General features: G+C 39.9%; 1 protein-coding gene across 10 annotated transcripts in view; it reads left to right on the forward strand.

Moving 5' to 3' along the window:
• The window catches only part of LOC105027157 (CSC1-like protein 2), a 299,336-nt gene extending 277,767 nt beyond the window's left edge, over positions 1-21,569 (forward strand). For 9 of the 10 annotated variants that reach the window (XM_034294237.1, XM_020044463.3, XM_020044468.3 and 6 more), the window contains 6 exons: positions 2,055-2,217; positions 2,309-2,414; positions 12,525-12,692; positions 12,823-12,959; positions 13,122-13,208; positions 17,968-21,569. In XM_034294237.1, coding sequence (XP_034150128.1) covers positions 2,055-2,217; positions 2,309-2,414; positions 12,525-12,692; positions 12,823-12,959; positions 13,122-13,208; positions 17,968-18,147 — 841 coding nt within the window. In that variant the 3' untranslated portion in view covers positions 18,148-21,569. The remainder of the gene's footprint in view (positions 1-2,054; positions 2,218-2,308; positions 2,415-12,524; positions 12,693-12,822; positions 12,960-13,121; positions 13,209-17,967) is intronic. The other variant, XM_034294244.1, reaches the window with a different exon arrangement.
• The last annotated feature ends 695 nt before the right edge of the window (positions 21,570-22,264 follow it).

Raw genomic sequence — 22,264 nt, forward strand, 5'->3', positions numbered from 1 at the left:
ACCACGGCGCCTCCAGATATTTTCACGTTTTTTCACCTGCTCAGTGTGAACCTGCTCTCATCAGTGAAAAGAACGTGGTGCCAATGTTGGACCTGCCAATTCTGGTGTTCTCTGGCAAATGGCAGTTGAGCTGTATGGTGCTGGGCTGTGAGCACGATCCCACTGGAGGACACTGGGCCCTCATGCCACCCTCATGGTTTCTGTTTCTGACAGTTTGGTCAGAAACATGCACACCAGTAGCCTGCTGGAGGTCACTTTGTAGGGCTCTGGCAGTGCTCCTTCTTTTCCTCCTCGCACAAAGGAGCAGATACCGGTCCTGCTGCTGGGTTGTTGCCCTTCTATGGCCCTGGCCAGCTCTCCTTGTGTAAAAGCCTGTCTCCTGGCATCTCCTCCATGCTCTTGAGACTGTACTGGGTGACACAGCAAACCTTGCGATGACACGAATGGATTTGCCACCCTGAAGGAGCTGGACTACCTGTGCAACCTGAATGGCCTGCAGGTACCGCCTCATGGTGCCAGTAATGACAAGGACACTAGCAAAACTAGAGAAGAATCAGTCAGGAACGATAAGTACAGAACAATTGTTTTTGGCCACCACCTGCAAAACCATTCCCTTTTTGGAGGTTGTCTCACTGTCATTTGACGACAAACGGTGACACTGATTCACAATCAAAACTGATGACACTGAATCACAATCGCTTATGCTTCCTAACTGGACAGATTGATATCCCTGATGTTTAATTGACTTGGTGTTATACTGTGATTATTGTGTGTTCCCTTAATTATTTTGAGCAATGTATATAGGATTCCACCATTTGTGGTACTAAATGTTCACACAGTAGCTCAAGTAACATCAGTACCTCCATTTCCATTTGTTTATACATTATACCGTAAATTGCTTACCACAGATTTCAGGCTTTAATTCCACAGGCATGGTTTTCAATAAGCAAGGCTCAAATCATTTGTCATTATCATGACGTAATTAGTCACTTAAAAATTGTATACCTCTTAACCTAGCCAAATAAACAGTAAAGACAAATGGTTAATTTAGCAATAAGCAAGGCACAAGTCAATAAAATGAATGTTAACTTGTTTGCCGCATTGGCCCGTTTAAACTGTTGTCCAAATGTGATTAGTAAATCCATTCTTCAGTCCATATTTTAACGCATTTACCAGGCAGGAAAATCCCAATATATCCAGGTACCACTTTCTTTCATATCCGTTGTACTTTGGCCTACTCCAGTTCGTACATATGGTTAAATTTCACCATGTTAGATCAATTCCAAAATTAATCCTTCAAATCATAATGACAAGCCATTGTGTTGCTTATTGTAAATTTAGCAAGCTAGCTATAGCACTAACCAGTCCACCAGGATGACGTTAAAACAATATGTGGAGGAGAATGGGAGGGAGTATGGCAGCACAAGAAGTAATGGCATCAGGTTGGTAGTCCAACAAAGAGGCTCCGTTATTGCCTCTATTAAGGACAACTGCAAATACACAACATTTACTTAATTGGTAAAACATGAAGGCTTAGCGAAATGCAACAAAACATGACCACACAGTGACATAATACTGTTGGGGTTTTAGTGCGCAAAAATCATTCGTCACTCCTTCAGGACAATTATGTGCTAAAAAAATCTAACTGTCTTATAAATCTCTCACACATGACAAACACCCACTAAGGCCTCCTGAGAGTGAAGTGCTATTATTTAGAATTTTTATTTAATGGAGGTTTTGTATAATTTCAGACAGTCATTTTGAAAGCAGTACTCAAATAAAAAATATCACTGAAAGTGATTCACAATTTGAAAAAAATCTAAAAAAAATGTGTGTATCATCTATGTCACCCATTTAGTATAATAGGTAACAAATCCAATTTGTGAAATGCCATACATATTTAGTTTGCTTAAGATCCCACAGTGCATGTTTTATGTGCATAACAGTCCTTAGTCCGTAAGCTTGTCTTGTTAATACTAAGAAAAGCTAATGAAATATTATTACTTAGGTTGATGCAATCTAATCCCACTGGGGGTGTTTCCCCCCATTTTTAGGTGCGTCTTCCTCCCTGACAATGGGGCCTTCTTTGTCAACTATGTTATAGCTTCAGCCTTTATCGGTAATGCCATGGACCTGCTGCGGATTCCAGGCTTGCTCATGTATATGATCCGACTTTCCCTAGCCCGTTCCTCTGCAGAGCGGCGTAACGTAAAGAGGGTAAGGTTTTTCAAGGAATATGTCAGCAGTGCTGTTCTTGAAGTTCAATTGACTGTTCAGTGCTGAATGTTGTAGAAATTTGTGTCTACAGCATCAGGCATTCGAATTCCAGTTTGGAGCAGCCTACGCCTGGATGATGTGCGTCTTCACTGTAGTTATGACGTACAGCATCACATGTCCCATCATCGTCCCCTTTGGTGAGTCAAACTAGTTCTCCCTTTAGCACTAGACCTGCCAGGCCTTTCAGATCCCTAGTATCCACCAGAGCCAAATGCCGTTTGTCGTCATTAGTCATCCCTATTAGCATACACATTCTCCTCCACAGCATCACCCTCCAGCCAGAGCATCAGTTCATCTACTAGGTCATCATCAAACTGTATAGAATAGTCTAAAAAGTAATGAATTATAGAATTTGTTTGTTTGAAATGGTTAATGAATTTGAAGAATGTAAGAAGTGTTTGTCTTGAAGGTCTTATCATATGATAAATAAGATTAAGAAAATAATACGAAGAACAGTTATAAAACAGGCTATAGTACACTGCTTCAAAAAAATTAAGGGAAATTACATTTCCCCTCTCTCTGGTTAGATTTGGATATATTGTGTTGAAAAGCAACCCACCAGAAAGTATACGCCAAAACCAAATGTTTTACTATAATTAGACTTAAATTAAATTGATGTGACTAAATATCCGTATTCCTTTAACTTAATAACAAACGTTTGCTTTCCATTGCACATCACTGGCAGGCACTGAAATAAATTATTTGAATTATATTTGAATTATGTTAAAACTACTTCAGATGTCTACTTCTCCAGAACCATGTGCCTAAATGGCACCAGCTTCAGTATATCCCCTCTATGTACCCATGATTTTAAACACAATATATCTCAAACAGTATGGCCTTTTATCTTTATCGGCCAATGGCGGCCATGGTTTTTAACAAACATGTCTGGCTTGACTTGCGTTGAGAGAGCTTGGTCCATACATGCCAAATATCCAGCCACGTGAAGATCATCAGTTGGGATGATAGGAGAAGCGTTCTAAGCGCTACTCATATCCAATATGGTGGACAGAAGTCCTATTGTAAAGAATCTAGGACACTCTAGGTGTGGGTGTGGTGAGCTTGTAAAGTTGGCCACTTAGGAGGTTTATTACAGTGCCATCATGTGTCCAATTTGCATGCCATTGCACAATTTAATTTGAAAATTGCAGCCATTGTTTGAGATAAAGATGGACAAAAAAATAAAGGTTTAAATTACAATATCATTAAATACCCGTAATGGCATATGACATAGCTGCAGTATGTCATAATAACTAATGTCCTGTGTACAAATTGTACATTGTCAGTAGGCTACTTCTTAAAGAAAGAGAAATCTATTAGGATTCTTATAATATTGACATTTCTCAATACACGTAAAGAATGTAGTTCCTATATTATACATGTGTACAAAGGTGGCCTAGTCACTTTAAAAGAGAAATTAGTGTTTCATGATTTGCTTGTCTATGACTCAACTAAAACATTCACCAGTCAGAAGAGAAGACAAACACGACATTAGGTCCCACACCGAACAATTGCTTATCAACTGAATGTTATAATACTGCAGTATTAAGAAAACGTTGAAAATGTACACCCAGAGTACTTTAAGCAGCACAACAGGTCATTAGCATTCAATTTGGAGAAATTCTTGCGTTTAAGCCTTAATGTGCCAAAATACACTGCACAAAAAAAAAGTACAGCACAAATACAGCAAAGGAGACCCCAAACTGTTGAGCAGGGAAGAATGGGACAACATTCCACTTTCAAAATAACAGCAATTGGTCTCCTCAGTTCCCAAACTCTTACAGAGTGTTCTTAAATGAAGAGGGGATGCAACACAGTGGTAAAAAGCCCCTGTCCCAAAATATTTTGACACCTGTTGCTGGCATCAAAATCAAAATTGTTCAACAAAGTATTAGTTTAAGGGTGTGCACACTTATGCAGCCAGGTTATTGTGGGGTTTTCATTTTTCCCCCTCGAAGATTTCAGTTTGTTTTTCAATTTAATTGTTCACATTATGGAACAAGTTCTGACATTATTTCTCTTTGTCTCAATCTTTAACATCACAAGAACATGGTATTTTAACAGGGGTGTGTAGACTTTTCATATCCACTGTACAGCTTATGGTCGTCGTCCCCCCGTCCCGTCCCCGATCCAAATTAGTGTGCCATAAGCAGTGAGGCATGTCAAGGTGTTGTCGGGCATATTGTAACCGGGCTTTATTGTGGCACAGTAAAGGCATCTTTCTGGCAACTCGACCATGCAGCTCATTTTTGTTTGTCAAGTATCGTCGTATTGTGCTCCTTGAAACAATTTCTCCTGAGGGTTTTTCTTTGTATCCCAAACAATTCTAAAAGTACTTTTGGCTGAAATCTTTCTTGGTCTACCTGACCTTGACTTGGTATCAAAAGATCCCTGCATTTTCCACTTCTTAATAAATGATTGAACTGTACTGACTGGCATTTGCAAGGCTTTGGATATCTTTTTATATCCTTTTCCATCTTTATAAAGTTCCATTACCTTGTTACACAGGTCTTTTGATAGTTCTTTTCTGCTCCCCATGGCTCAGTATCTCGCCTGCTCAGTGCATCCATGTGAGAGCTAACAAACCCGTTGACTATTTATGCACAGAAACTAATTACAATTTAAAAAGCCACAGGTGTGGAAATTCATTTTTAATTGCCATTTTCAATGTGTCACCTGTGTGTCTTTAAAAAGACCGAACATTTAAGGATATGTAAAAATGTTATCAGGGCCATTTGTGTGATATCTGTTATCATTATGATCTAAAAAGGAGCCAAACAACTATGTGATAATAAATGGCTTCATAAGATCACTATCCTTAAATATAAAATAAGGTTTTGTGCGCGATCAGTCATATTTTCAGAATCAATGCCAAAATGTAACAATTTCTGCCAGGGTATGCACATTTATGACCACAACTGTATACATGTAGAGATTTATGTAATGGAAGAATATCAGCAGAGATTAAAGTAAGCCAGGTAAGAGAATAGAAGAATATTGCCAATTATTACAATAGAAAATCTAAATGTAATTCTTAAGTGTCATTATGAGTTGGGTGTGTATTGTATAGTTTTAAATAAAAAATTTCCCCAAACACTACATTGCTAGAATGCAGTCTTAAATAATGAATAGGCCCATTATTTCCATCAGCTGATAATTGGTCTCTTCCCGGAGGAATCAAATGACTTGAATGTGATTCACTGTCCGCCAAGAAAGTGTCTTAAGGTTGAGGTCTTCATGGGATCAAGAAATGTATATCCAAGACTAATAGTATCTGTGAAATTTTTATCTGACACCCAAAATATCAATCTGATTTGTTGTAAAATCGTTACCCAATCTGACTGGTATCCAAAGTCGTCCATATCCAATCTGAAATATGCCTTTTATTTTGAATTACGCTTTAGAACTTGTCATGTCTCTGTCGCGACCTAATCAAACAATCTCATTCATTTTTTCATGACGAGCAGTGTGTGTAGGCTAGCTATGTGGATTACTGTAGCTATAGGTTTTGCACAAACGAATGAGCCATTTTTGACAAAATGTTTAGCATGTTGGGGGGCTTAGTGACGTCATCACCAATAATCAAATGTCTAATATATAAAATACAAAAGCAGCATAAATGTTAATGGAACAAACAAGACTATTTTGGTTGATTTTGGAGGATGTTGGGGAGCTGAGTGACCTCAGAATGACCAATAAAATATTCTTTAATATTTATGAAATGATAGCAGCACAAACAAAATATTTAACGGCACAAACGATTGACTGAAGTTTTGTGTTGGGTGGGGGGCCAACTTCATGCAGGTCCTACAGTTTAGTATTCATGAAGAAAACACTATTTTAAAATGTGTCGCTAAGACAGGGGTGTCAAAATACACACTCACCTCTTAGCGCAGATGTGTCAAAACAGTTCCACGGAGGGCAGAGTGCCTGCAGGTTTTAGTTTTTTCCTATAAATTGGTCCCAGGTCAGATATAAACAACCAGGTGAGGGTAGAAACTAACCCATTAGTGACCTAATTAATCAATCAAATACAAGGTGCAAGAGAAAACTGCATGGAACCATTTTGACACCTCTGGGCTAAGAGGAGAGTGTGTATTATAAATGCATCTCTGTCACCCGCTAATGTGTGCGATTTCAATTATTTGTTGAATAGGATATTGCTTGGGAACAAATTAGACCTACCTGGTATGTGTACATGTGTAGGGCAATAAAGGTGTGTGGGGTGTCTGATAGTAGGCTAGTAATTTAAATTAACGTCCCTCAAGAGTTACGGTGCTTCTATTTTATCTCCTCAGACACAAAGTCAACAGTGTTTTAGGTTATTTATTGCGATGGAGAATTACATAATGAATAAACTAGTTTTCCAATTCCTTTACAACAGTAGTAGTCTAACTGCTACAATTTGATCACGAAAAAAGCTTGTGATCATGTCTCCAGTTTCCGCTCTCTGCAAATACCTGTCCATTCCATTACTGTGGAAAATACCCAGTTGAAACAAAGTTGAGCTCAAACAAATTAATGATATTTGTCCTAGAAGACATGCAGCTACAAGAGACGCATGCAGAAAAAAAGTTTTAAACTGCAAAATGTATAAAATACGAATAATAGGATAAAAATTATAGCTCATTCACTTTTCTCCTTATATTTTTATTTATATTGTAATTGTTAACGCTTTCCTACTGAAAGTGACAAGACAAATAGAGTAAAATTTGGATGGGCCAAAATACATTGTCTATCTGCATGATCTGAACGATACATGATGTGCACAACATAACAAGGAGTTGTTATAATGAATTATAAAGTTAATATGAAGAATCGACACATCAAATAGGCGTATCGTTTGCTTAAAAGGCACAAAATACGCATGCAAGTGCGTGCACCCACAGGTCAGTACTGGTAAGAAATTTGAAATCTACTTTAACCCCATGAGTGACTTGAAAAAGCTCTTGCCAGTCAGTGTTACCGACTACTTGTTTAATTTAACCAGTAGAGCGCATATCTCACTAAATGCTACTAAACATCCTCAGCAATGTTTTGTCAATGAAGCCTCGCAAAACATATACCCTATTGTAATTTCTAACCATGGTTCCCTGGCCCTTGACATAGTTTTTTTGGAACAACCTTGTTCTCCTCCCTGTTGTAGGTTTAACTCTTCTATCTGATGTGGCCTTCTGTGACCTCATTCCCACTTCCATAGATAAGTGGGACAACTTTTTAAATCAGACTCTTTTCACACTCACCCTTGTGGTAATTTCTTAAGGCCTACATATGTGGCATGATTATTTCCTACTCATTCATTCATTCATTCATTCATTAATCTTCTTCTGCTTCATCCGGGGCCGGGTCGTGGGGACAGCAGTCTAAGCAGAGATGCCCAGACTTCCCTCTCCCCAGACACTTCCTTCAGCTCTTCCGGGGGGACACCGAGGCGTTCCCAGGCCCGCCGGGAGACATAGTCCCTCCAGCGTGTCCTAGGTCTTCCCCGGGGTCTCCTCCCGGTGGGACGGGACCAGAACACCTTCCCCAGGAAGGCGTTCCGGAGGCATCCGAAACAGATGCCCAAGCCACCTCAGCTGACCCCTCTCGATGTGGAGGAGCAGTGGCTCTACTCCGAGCTCCTCCCGGGTGACCGAGCTTCTCACCCTATCTCTAAAGGATCGCCCAGCCACCCTGCGGAGAAAGCTCATTTCGGCCGCCTGTATCCGGGATCTTGTCCTTTCGGTCATGACCCAAAGCTCATGACCATAGGTGAGAGTAGGAACGTAGATTGACCGGTAAATCGAGAGCTTCGCCTTGCGGCTCAGCTCTTTCTTCACCACGACTGACCGATACATCGACCGCATTACTGCAGAAGCTGCACCAATCCGTCTGTTAATCTCCCGTTCCATCCTTCCCTCACTCGTGAACAAGATACTTAAACTCCTCCACTTGAGGCAAGCACTCTCCACCAACCTGAAGTGGGCAAGCCACCCTTTTCCGACTGAGGACCATGGCCTCGGATTTGGAGGTGCTGATTCTCATCCCCACCGCTTCACACTCGGCTGCAAACCGTCCCAGCGCATGCTGAAGGTCCTGGTTTGAAGGGGCCAACACGACAACATCATCCGCAAAGAGCAAAGACGAAATCGTGTGGTCCCCAAACCTGACACCCTCCGGCCCCTGGCTGCGCCTAGAAATTCTGTCCATAAAAATTATGAACAGAACCGGCGACAAAGGGCAGCCCTGCCGGAGTCCAACATGCACTGGGAACAAGTCTGACTTACTGCCGGCAATGCGGACCAAGCTCCTACTTCGGTCATATAGGGACCTGATAGCCCTTAGCAAAGGACCCAGGACCCCATATTCCCGAAGCACCCTCCACAGGACGCCGCGAGGGACACAGTCGAATGCCTTCTCCAAATCCACAAAACACATGTGGACTGGTTGGGCAAACTCCCATGAACCCTCCAACACCCCGTAGAGGGTATAGAGCTGGTCCAGTGTTCCACGGCCCGGACGAAAACCACACTGTTCCTCCTGAATCCGAGGTTCTACTATCGGCCGTATTCTCCTACTATTTTCCTACTCCTCTCATGTAAACAAAGCTCAAAAGACCAAGTTAGAGGAACTTTCTAAAGCCATCCTTACACTAGAACACATATATGCTTTTATGCCATCTCTACAGCTGTATAAGTGATTTTATTGTTTTATTGTTTGGGTTGTTTCTGTTGAAGTGACAGCCTCCCTGACTAGCTCAACTATGATCATAATAATTTTAAAATGTCAGTATCAATAAATGTTTCTAAAATGTTGACTGGATTTAGAGGCAGATTGCCAGCAGCAGCCTTTAGGATTGTTTGTGATTTGGTCTTAGTGACATAGGAGTCCTCTTGACTACTCCTAACTTTTCCCAGATTTAGGAGCTGGTTTTAGTGCTAAAAAGCTTTGTGAAATACTTTTAGGCCAAAAATGTAGGAGTCCTAAAGTTAGGAATGACATGCCCATTTTTTTTTAAGAGTTACTCCTAAATCAGCAATGTTTTGTGAATACTGCCCCTGGTCTCTAAATGCTCTCTATCCCCCTGTCACTTTTTACATTACCTGCAAGTCAGGCATCGTGACTTGTTTTCTGGTTCAGTTTTCTGGCTTCCCTGCTGAATGCCTTGGCCGACCATGGGATAGTATATCAATCAAATGTATTCATAAAGCCCTTTTTATAACAGCAGTTGTCACAAAGTGCTTTTACAGAAACACCCGGCCTTAAACCCCAAGGAGCAAACAAGAGTAGTGTTGAATTTCAGTGGCTAGGAAAAACTCCCTATATTGTCTTTACTACCTTAAAAGAGGAGATTCACAACTCAGATCTATTTGGTTATTCTGTCATTGAACAAACACTCCACTAACAAAGCTAAATCTCAGATGGGCATGGAATTCACAAAAGAGTGGTGGGATTAGGCGATTGACAGGAACCAGACTGGAGCATTATGTAAATATTATTTGTCTTCAGGAAAGCCTTGAGTTAGTGGGAAACACATTTTTTATTTTCTTTCCCAGAGGAATGTGAGGTTTGATATTGGCCTATAACTGTTTAATACATCAGGTGGTGCTAATCTTTTCATCAAATAAGTGAATGTATTCATCACTGCTGAAGTGAAGACCCACTTCACTTATTGAAGGATTATTTTTTGTAACTGTATCAAAAATATATTTTGGATTATTTTTGTCCGCCTCAATCAGGTTGGGAAAATAGGCTGTTCGACCAAATGTGAGTACTTTTTGGTATTGCCCTGTACAGCCTTTCCAGACTAGCCTAAATATTTGGTGGAGCACCACTTTTGTTCCAGTTTCCTGGAGGCTTGCTTAAGTGCTCTAGTATTGTCTATTTACCAGGGTTTGTTGCTCATTGTTTCGTTTTCAGTGGCTCGACTAGTTGAAAATCTCTGCAACTCAAGTTAAGCAGGTCAGTGGCATTTCTTCCCAGTGATGTGATGGTAATTCCATCGATCGACACTCAAATAAGGAAGTACAGAGACGAAATTCTCTAGGCACAATTAAACAGTTTATTAATTATCATTTGCAAATAAGAGAGACGCGTCAACCGCCTATAAACATAATTGCCCGAGGAGTCTCTAACTCAATACATGCACAATCCGTATATATTACATAGAAAAAGGGGTGTGGTAAGTTGTTGCCCATCTGTCCTATGTCAATAAAACACATGCCCTTTGTTCTATCACATGTCGTGGGCTTGACACAAGGGACATGTTGTCTTCCCCCATCTGGATAACTTTCTCAACCCATGAGGGGGACTTCATCTGGACAACCTACAGATAGGCAGATTTACGATTAACCCTATAATCTAGAATGCCCCCTAGGACAAACACCAGATCACCCTCTCCTACATTCCTAAGGAACAGAAAGGACTGACACCCTTCTCTGTCTAGGCAGGAGGACATGGCCCAAATACCTAATAATCCTCTGATATTATACAGACATGTGTGTCACAATCAAAGTAAAGCTTTACATACCAGCCAATGAAAAGACAGACATTTCTCAAATGCACCTTATTTCAAATTTCCATAACAGTGACCATGGAAGCTAACACTATTATCTGCCTGGTGGCATCGGTGCATAGCATAGCATAGCATAGCATCATCTTCCGCTTATCCGGGGCCGGGTCGCGGGGGCAGCAGTCTAAGCAGGGATGCCCAGACTTCCCTCTCCCCAGACACTTCCTCCAGCTCTTCCGGGGGGACACCGAGGCGTTCCCAGGCCAGCCGGGAGACATAGTCCCTCCAGCGTGTCCTAGGTCTTCCCCGGGGTCTCTTCCCGGTGGGACGGGACCGGAACACCTTCCCAGGAAGGCGTTCCGGAGGCATCCGAAAAAGATGCCCAAGCCACCTCAGCTGACCCCTCTCGATGTGGAGGAGCAGCGGCTCTACTCTGAGCTCCTCCCGGGTGACCGAGCTTCTCACCCTATCTCTAAGGGATCGCCCAGCCACCCTGCGGAGAAAGCTCATTTCGGCCGCCTGTATGCGGGATCTTGTCCTTTCGGTCATGACCCAAAGCTCATGACCATAGGTGAGAGTAGGAACGTAGATTGACCGGTAAATCGAGAGCTTCGCCTTGCGGCTCAGCTCTTTCTTCACCACGACAGACCGATACATCGACCGCATTACTGCAGAAGCTGCCCCGATCCGTCTGTCAATCTCCCGTTCCATCCTTCCCTCACTCGCGAACAGGACCCCTAGATACTTAAACTCCTCCACTTGAGGCAGGCACTCTCCACCAACCTGAAGTGGAGTGGGCACTCTCCACCAACCACGGGAGGGCGGCCCCATGTCGCTCGTTCGGGCTGGGCCCGGCCGGGCCCCATGGGCATCGGTGCATTTTTTTATTTTTTAATAAAAAAATAAAAAAATAAATAAAAAAAAGGCATCGGTGCATTTTTTAAAATGTTCTACACTACAATAACCTATGACAATTGCATCTGAGGCAGAGCCTCTAACTTTGCTATTGTTACCAATATGCAATAGCTCTCCTTCAAGCTCAAATTAAAACAACTACAGTGAGCAGGCATAATGGTACTTAGCTTTGACTGCCCATCGGTGAGTAGTATTTCCAAATTGAGTCCCAGTGTTGATAGATTGAATGAACAAGTTGGATAAAGACAAAAGTAACACAGTGGTAAATTCAGAAATATAAGATTTAACAAAGTTAGTTTATAAAAAGTAAAATCAGGAAATGTATGGGAGGTAGCCAAGTAGATAAACAGCAAGCTGCATAAGGCATGTCAATAGGAAGCCAACAGGAAGAGACATGATAGTTTGACATCCACCCACTATCCCCTTTCAAAATATTCACCTTTTGTTACCTAACAGCCTGAAACAAATACACATAAAATCCAACTTAAAGTAAAAAATAGATCATAAAATGGATTAAAATGAAGATTGTAAAATACCCCATTTATAAGTGAACACCCCCTTCAATACTTAGTGGAATGATCCCTGTGTAATTTCTTTGTTGAAATTCGATTCTTATAAAACAAGCAGTAAATAGTGTAGGGAATACTTATTTAAATTGCTTTTTATATTTTTAAAATATCTAAAAATAATCTATATTAAGAGTTGTTGGTGTAATTAATCTAACTTCCATAATGTGGGGCACATTTGGGATATAGCCTAATTGGCCCCCTAAAACTGAAGGAATTCAACTATAGTAACGAGACTATTATAATAGGGATATGTTTCTTCTCCCTCTTTCCAGGTCTAATGTACATGCTGCTGAAACACCTTGTGGATAGATACAACATGTATTATGCCTACCTCCCATCGAAGCTGGACAAGAAAATCCATTCAGGTGCTGTCAATCAGGTTGTGGCGGCTCCCATCCTTTGTCTCTTTTGGCTACTGTTCTTTTCCACCATGAGAACAGGTATGGATTGTTGGATCGTTTTCTTCTCAAAAGTAGTGGAAAGATTGTACATAACCCTCACCGCCTTATTTGGATGGTGGTATTTATTTAATCTTATTTACTTAATCTTTGTACTATATTTGTGACGCAGGCTTTGTGACCGCCACATCCATGTTCACTTTGGTTGTCCTAATCGTCACCATCGTGGTATGTCTGTCACACGCCTGCTTTGGCCACTTCAAGTACCTCAGCGCTCACAACTACAAGGTACGGGTCAGTGTGCTCAAGGTACGGCTCACCAACAAGACAAGTGTTGATTCCTTAATTTCAGGTAACATAGTTAGGCCCAGTAGTACTTTATAATGAAATTTTTGACCTCTCTTTTAAAAAAATTTCCACGGCCCTTTGCCAATCCCCCCTACACCCTCAACTCACTCTGGTCTCAATCAGATTGACACCAAGGAAACAGATGTTGATGTGGTTGAAAATGGCCACACAACAAATCGCTCCTTCTCCTCACCTTCAAACAAGTCGCAGGTAAGCAGAGAAGCTTTTGCTTTGGGCATTTTGTGTTGAAAGTTCAGTTGTGGTTAAAATGCAACTTTCCAAGTATAACAGTCTGTATATCCACATCAATACTCACTCATCATTTATCTATAGAAAATGTATGCTCATGGTTCTAAATGCCACAGCCATAATGCATAGATATTAAACTTGGATTAGGGTGGCCCTACAGGTTTCATATGCAAATGCAGCATGATTTCAATACAGGCTTACTGCTATTTCAGCACACTCACCTGTTTTTCCAACTTCCTCTCCTTTATCAATGTAGCAAAACAATTCTCCAACATACACTCACCTAAAGGATTATTAGTAACACCTGTTCAATTTCTCCTTAATGCAATTATCTAATCAACCAATCACATGGCAGTTGTGCATTTAGGGGTGTGGTCCTGGTCAACACAATCTCCTGAACTCCAAACTGAATGCCAGAATGGGAAATAAAGGTGATTTAAGCAATTTTGAGCGTGGCATGGTTGTTGGTGCCAGGCAGGCCGGTCTGAGTATTTCATTATCTGCTCAGTTACTGGGATTTTCACGCACAACCATTTCTAGGGTTTACAAAGAATGGTGTGAAAAGGGAAAAACATCCAGTATGCGGCAGTCCTGTGGGCGAAAATGCCTTGTTGATGCAAGACGTCAGAGGAGAATGGGCCGACTGATTCAAGCTGATAGAAGAGCAACTTTGACTGAAATAACCACTTGTTACAACCGAGGTATGCAGCAAAGCATTTGTGAAACCACAATACGCACAACCTTGAGGCGGATGGGCTACAACAGAAGAAGACCCCACCGGGTACCACTCATCTCCACTACAAATCGGAAAAAGAGGCTACAATTTGCACGAGCTCACCAAAATTGGACAGTTGAAGACTGGAAGAATGTTGCCTGGTCTGATGAGTCTCGATTTCTGTTGAGACATTCAGATGGTAGAGTCAGAATTTGGCGTAAACAGAATGAGAACATGGATCCATCATGCCTTGTTATCACTGTGCAGGCTGGTGGTGGTGGTGTAATGGTGTGGGGGATGTTTTCTTGGCACACTTTAGGCCCCTTAGTGCCAATTGGGCATAGTTTAAATGCCACGGCCTACCTGAGCATTGTTTCTGACCATGTCCATCCCTTTATGACCACCATGTACCCATCCTCTGATGGGTATCCTCTGAGCAGGATAATGCACTATGTCACAAAACTCGAATCATTTCAAATTGGTTTCTTGAACATGACAATGAGTTCACTGTACTGAAATGGCCCCCACAGTCACCAGATCTCAACCCAATAGAGCATCTTTGGGATGTGGTGGAACGGGAGCTTCATGCCCTGGATGTGCATCCCACAAATCTCCATCAACTGCAAGATGCTAATCTATCAATATGGGCCAACATTTATAAAGAATGCTTTCAGCACCTTGTTGAATCAATGCCACGTAGAATTAAGGCAGTTCTGAAGGCGAAATGGGGTCAAACACAGTATTAGTATGGTGTTCCTAATAATCCTTTAGGTGAGTGTATATTAAATAAGATATATTACAAAGAATTAAAAAACATTGTTATAAAACAGTATTATGCCTCTTTCAATCATGTTCTCCAAACTAATACTAACAATAAAGTAGTCTGTGATATTATCCTGACAAGAGGAGGGTGGTCAACATCTTTAAAAGACATTTTCAGAATTCTTTTTTTTGTTAATTTATTCTTCTTAAATATGTTTCTTCTCTTAGAAACACAGTACTGTGCAAATGTCTGAGGCACCTGAAAGTTTCAGAAAAGCAATTTATTTGTGTAGAAAATACATTATTCATGTTTTGTGCTGTCAAACGATTACAAGAATTGATCGCAATTAATTGTATAATCTGTACTCTACTGCCTGTTCAAACACCAATATATTTACCATTAAACAATAATTGTGGGCAGGTACCATGATCCTGACAACTCCTGCTGAAGTCAAGCACTATCTATGAATGGCTCTGAGAAATGAAAACAGCAATAAGCATTTTCAATTAATCGCACAAGTTAACATGTTTACTTTGACAGCCCTAATACAGTTGTGCTAATAAGCTTGCATACCCTGGCAGAAATTGGGAAAATTTGGCATTGATTTTGAAAATGACTGATCATGCAAAAAAACTTTCATTGAAGGATAGTGATCATATGAAGCCATTTATTATCACATAGTTGTTTGGCTCCTTTTTAAATCATAATCATAACAAATCACCCAAATTGCCCTGATTAAAAGTTGACATACTCTTGAATGTTTGGCCTTGTTACAGACATACAAGATGACACACACAGGTGAAAATGGCAATTAAAGGTTAATTGTTTTCTTTGTTGCCATGTTTTGTTTTAATGATTGTGCCATTCTGTTATGACCTACAGTTCAATGTGAATCCCATAAGAAATAAAAGACATGTTTTTCCTGCTCACTCATGGATTCTTTACAAATAGTACATATATTACCAATTCTCCAAAAGGTATGCAATCTTTTGAGCACAATGGTATACACTACCATTCAGAAGTTTGGGGTCACTTTGAAATGTTTTTTGTACATTAAAATAGCATCACATTGATCAAAAATACAGTGTAGACATTGTTAATGTTGTAAATGACTATTGTAACTGAAAACTGCAAATTTCTATGGAATATCTACATAGCTTTATAGAGGCCCATTATCAGCAACCATATGTACTGAGTTCCAATGGTGCTGTGTTTGCTAATCCAAGTTTATAATTTTAAAAGGCTAATTGATCATTAGAAAACCCTTTTGCGATTGTTATCATAGCTGAAAACTGTGCTGATTAAAGAAACAATAAAACTGGCCTTCTTTAGACTAGTTGAGGATCTGCATTTGTGGGTTCAAGTATAGGTTCAAAATGGCCAGAAACAAATAACTTTCTTCTGATACTCATCAGTCCATTCCTGATCTGAGAAATGAAGGCTATTCCATGTGAGAAAGTGCCACGAAACTGAAGATCTCATACAACACTACTCCCTTCACAGAACAGCACAAACGGGTTTAGCCAGAATAGAAATGGGTGTGGGAGGGCTGAGTGCACAACTGAGCGAGAGTGCACAACTGCATCAGTGTCTAGAGAGAAACAGTTGCCTCACAGGTCCTCAACTGGCAGCTTCATTAAATAGTACCTGCAAAACACCAGTCTCAACATCAACAGTGAAGGGGCAACTCCAGGATGCTAGCCATTTAGGCTAAGTTTAAAAGAAAGCGCCATATCTCAGACTGGCCAATAAAAATAAAAGTTTAAGATGGGCTAAAGAACACGATTGGAAAAACGTGTTATAGACAGAAGTTTTAGGAGACACAGATATTTGGGAGACAATATTTGGGAGACACAGACCAAATTATAAGATGCTGGAGGAATGCTTGTCACCATCTGTCAAGCAAGAGATTTGTACAGGGTAAAAGGGATCTTGAAGATTATCACTCCATTTTACCAAGCCATGTCCTGTCGATGCCACTTGATTGGAGCCTTTTCCCTCCTACAACAGGACAATAACCCAAAGCACAGCTCCAAACTATGCAAGAACTATTTAGGGATAAAGCAGTCAGCGGGTATTCTGTCTATAATGGAGTGACCAGCACAGTCACTGGCTCTCAACCCTATTGAGATGTTGTGTGAGCAGCTTGACCGTATGGGACATAAGAAATGTCCATCAAGCCAAGCCAACTTGTGGGAGGTGCTTCAGGAAGCATGGGGGGAAATCTCTTCAGATTATGTCAACAAATTGACAAATTGAATGCCAATGGTCTGCACAGCTGTACTAACTGCAAAATCTTTGCATCATTCCAGTTAATCATTGTTTCTAAATTTGTCAGTGCCTATATTCCCTATTCAAACACATTTCATGTATGCTTTCACGGAAAACATTGGACATTTCTAAGTGACCTCAAACTTTTGAATTGGAATGTATGCATATAGTAGCGATCTGAAGAGGCGATTGTTAGTTACTCATTGTTCTGCACTGAAGGGGTGCAAAGGATTATGGGACTATCAGAAGGCAGCGCTTAAGCGGTAATCTGGTGTGTTCATGTTTAGTTATTCTAGTTGATATGTGTGGTTATTGAAGTTATGGGTTGTTTGTGTTCAGGGGATTGGGACAGTGTAAGTTTAAAAAATGTGGTTACCGTGACGAGGCTTATATGGTCGGGATTCATGTTGATTGTTGAATTGTGAAATTAAGTGTGAATTTACCAGTCTCTAACTCTTATTCTTCTGAGCATGCTCACCACAATATTGGTTTATTTTGTTTGATTTTCAGGTGCCTAAGACTTTTTCAAAGTAGTGTACATACTGCATTTATTTTTAAAGCTGACTATAAATGTTCCCCTTTCTTTCAGTGCAAAAGCTATCCCCTATCAAGTTATGATATTGTCTCCCTGGGCAATTTTTTCTCCAGTGGTTATTTGAAGTCAAAAGCATTTATTGTTAGAATACTTAGCCGCTACATGCCTACATGCCAAAAAAGGTGGGTTGACTGCTTTGATGTTGTTTTATTTAAGGATTCTAGCTTTTCTTTTATTATATAGTTTCACCATCTTACTAGGTAAGTATAACTGGGAACACATTTTCTTGTTTTCAACAATGAACTGGGAACCATTAGGGTTTATATTATGTTATGATGAATCATTAAGCAGTAGTATTTATTCAAAGACAAGTAGCATTGAAATCAGTGAGGTGCAGGATCCTTTATAATATTGAATGTATTTTGTTTGTCCTTAGCAACCAACATACATTGCCCAGGTCTTACAGGACCCAGTTATGGATGAGGTCTGCACAGGGAGTGGAGAGGAAGACCAGGTGTCCTCACAGGATAAGATGTTTAATGCTGGGAATATTCTCAATGAAGCAGATTTCCAGTCTGGGGAAGACAGCCTCATAGCCAATGAGGTACACCAGTAATGCTACCGGATGTGTTTGTGAGAAAATGAAATATGGAGATACAAAGGACTAGGAAGACAGATTTTTGAAGAAGATGAATGCCAGAAAAAAACTGCAATCATCACTTCTCCGTTCTCCCCCATTCTCACATTTTCTCTGTCGTGCCTCTGCCCATTGGCATTACAAGAACATTTTTCATAATTTATGAATAACCTTTAACTGTGGATGGTTTAGTAAATACCAATTTGGAGCTTGTCTGTGTCCACTGCTAGTAAACTTGGTAAACCCTGTCTGTGCGATGAATATGGGCGTTGATGCCCCTGTTGTATTTACTATAGTCCTAAACTTCTATGAAGCAACAGTCCAACCTTGCTTTTACAAATCCAAAAAGACAGAATCCTGAAAAGGAATACTTACTATAGTCAAGACTTTGGATGCCCCCCATATACACACACAAAAACGTTATTTATCTTGTTTGTTGGTAGGAATGGTCAGAATTGTGCCTGGTTTGGGTTTCTAATTTGTAGTTGTCTGCTAAATCTCTATCAGAGTGTCTCAGGAATCATTGAGAACTACCCAGAAGCAACTGATGGAGAAAATTAGGCTACAATGCCTCAAACCTCATACCAAAACTAAACTTTGTTTTTGTCAATGTGCAAAAAACCCTGGATTAGGTGTAATTTTTCATAGTTTACTTGTAAACTTACTTGGTTAACCTTTATTTTTCATCATCTGTTTGGAAAATGTAGTGCTATTAAAAAGTCCTGATCCAAAACACTATGGTCCAAAACAACCCACTTGCCTGGCCCCACGTATTAGATTTTTTGTCATCATTATGACATTACTTAAGCATACATCATCTAATGAAAGTCAGGGAATCCCAGTTCTTTTAAAAATATTGTACATTTTAGTTGATGCATCTTAAGCCGCCGAATAGATACAGCTGGAGGAACATGAGGGGTATTACATTAGCCCTCAATTAGAAATTCCAAAGACTCCAGATAGCTTCCTAAAAAGACAACAGATCAGCCTTCGCTAAGTTTCAATGTGTGATGTTTCGGGTCGAAGTCATCTTGTTTCGGGTCCATAGTCCACTTTCTTGTGAAGCCCTGTCAATCAAAATCACATTCTTCATACCTGCATGGGAAGTCCTGTCAATTTCCTGGTCTCTCTGCTCCCCTCCAACCTGTCCTGAGTTTCCAAAGAGTCAGTCATCGAAGGCTTTATGACTCTTACAGCCACACGCATTGTAAACACCTATACTACCTTAAACATCTGAAATATGAAGCTATGTTTTTTATGGGAGCAATAGTTCAGGATTTCAGCTGATGTTGTACACTAAAGATTTTCAGTTTTGAGTACCTACTTTTGAGTGTTTGTTGACTATGTTTATTAGCCGGTGCCTGACAAGAAGATTTCAAAGCGAAAATAGACCAAATGGTGGAGGCAAATAGCCTACCCTTAAAATCCTCCAAGGTAAGCTATATGCTTTGTTAGAGGAGCCAAATCCAAATAAACAAAGTGTTTGTCTATGCTTCCTCTTAGAGCGAATAATACTGAAGATAAAAATAGTAAAGTATTTTGCTCCTTGGAAGTCATGATGATGGACAATATTGGTCAGATGTTTTATTGGTTGGAATGTTGGTATTTGTCGTATAATGGCGAGCATATATTTTGAACCTGTGACTCCCATTTCGTGTTCCAGTTATACCCTGGGAATCTAATGACATTTCCCTTCCAGTGTTCACTTTTTTGTAAGGGCATCTCAATCAATAAATACACAAATGTAATCAAATACTCTTATTACAGGTATAAATTGTGTAGTAAGAGTAAATGTCCAGTCAAAACTTAAAATGCTAACAAAACAAAAGCAGAAATCAATGTAAATGTCCTTATTAAATTACTTATTCTCCTGAACAACTCGTTAATCGTTACTACTAAAAGGCACTTCCTTGATATTGCTTTATTGGATCAGTTTTCTAACATCTGTGAAGACTGTATACATAGCTGTGACCAAATGGAAGACGCTAGGGACAAACATCTATTCCAACAGCAGAGCTGTACTGATAGTGAAGGTCTGCTTGAGGTCTTTCTATACGTTGCTTACATTGTTTGCTTGTATACTTGCTGGTTGTGTGTTTTTATTGCTAACATGAGTATCATGTTTTGGATTGTGGACGAATCATCTCTGCTCAAAACAACTTATGAAAAAAAAAGTTTTACCAATTTGAATCAGCATTGAAGTAAACAAAGTGGAGCTAGAGCTGTGACTTGAAGTGTGGAATATTCTCAGGTGTTTTTGTTTTCAAAAACTGTTTACATCTCAGTTATTTTACATTTTGTTAGTTGTTTTTACAACCCTGTTCCCAAAGTTGGGACGCTATGTAAAATGTAAAGATAAAAGCAATGCAACGGCAAAATCATTTAAAGCCAATATTCAATAGAAAATATTACAAATACAACTTATCAAATGTTGAAACTGAGAAATGTCACTGTTTCTTGAAACATATATACCCACTGAATTTGATGCCAGCAAAACATTTCAATAAAGTTGGAACAAAGCCCACTCTTTTTCAAGGGACCAAAAGTAATTGGACAGTTGACTCAGAAGCTGTTTCATTGACAGGTGTGGGCTATTCCTTCGTTATTTCATTCCAAGTGTGGCATTCATATTTAGAAGCTGTCACAATGAACCCACATGTGGTCAAAGGAGCTCTCAATGCAAATGAAACAGGCCATCCTTAGGATGCAAAAAAATTTATCAGAGAGATAGCAGGATCATTAGAACTAGCCAAATCAACAGTTTGGTACATTCTGGGGGGAAAAGAACACACTGGTGAGCTCTGCAACACAAAAAGGCCTGAATGTCGACATCATCAATGGTGGATGATACCATGGATCCTTTCCATGGTAAAGAAAAACCCCTTCACAACATCCAGCCAAGTGAAGAACACTCTCCAGGAGGTAGACATATCATTATCCAAGTTTACCATAAAGACAAGATTTCACAAGAGCAAATACAGAGGGTTCACAACTAGGAGAAAAGCATTCATAAGCCTCAATAATAAGACCAGATTTTTCCAAAAGAAATCCCCCCCAAAAAAGCCAGCCCACTTCTGGAACAGCATTCTTTGGACAAATAAAACTAAGTTCCTGAATGATGGGTTAGAAAAAAGTATGGAGGCTTGGAATGGCTCATGATCCGAAGCATACCACATCATCTGTAAAACACGCTGAAGGCAGTGTGATGGCATGGGCATGCATGGGTTCCAATGGCACCAGATCACCAGTGATTATTGATGATCTGACACAAGACAGAAGCAGCCAGATTAATTATGTGTATAGAAATTTCACTTTGAAAACTACAGCAATTGATCTCCTCAGTTCCCAAACATTTACAGAGTATTGTTAAAAGAAGGGGTGATGCATGTGGTAAACATGCCCCTATTTGAAACGTGTTGCTGGCATCAAATTCAAAATGTATTTTTCTCAGTTTCAACATTTGATATGTTGTCTTTGTACTATTTTCAATTAAATATAGGGATAAATGATTTGCACATTATTGAATTCTGTTTGTATTTGCATTTTACACAGCGTCCCAACTTTTTGTGGGACTGGGTTGTATTTTCAATTAAATATTGGGATAAATGATTTGCACATCTTGCATTCTGTTTTTATTAGCATTTTACGCAGTGTCACAACTTTTTTTGGAAACGGGGTTGTAACTTGAAGCATTTTGACCTCTTGAAACAAAGCTAATCTATGAAAGTTACAGCTACTGGATAACTTTATTTAACATTGTCAAATAGTAACATAAAAAAATACCATGGCTGTCTTGATATTAGCAACATATTGTTTCTCTGTGTGAAATTACTATTCTACTTTGGTTTGAATGGGTTTGAAATCCATAGCTACATGCTTGAGATTTCAACTTTTCTCTGTCTACTCTGTTCTGTTACTTCTGTTTCCCTTTCAACTAAGAGTGTGCTGACATTCTGTTCATAATTGTCTTCATGCTAACAGAAGCCAAACAACTATCCAGTGAAAGTCAGAGGTTGGCTTGATAATAATCAGGCCCAAGGAAAATTCTGTTACTTTAAATTTACTTTACATTTTATTCTGCAATGACGAAAAATAC

Source organism: Esox lucius, chromosome 9 (assembly GCF_011004845.1).
Source record: "Esox lucius isolate fEsoLuc1 chromosome 9, fEsoLuc1.pri, whole genome shotgun sequence".
NCBI classification, from domain to species: Eukaryota; Metazoa; Chordata; class Actinopteri; order Esociformes; family Esocidae; genus Esox; species Esox lucius.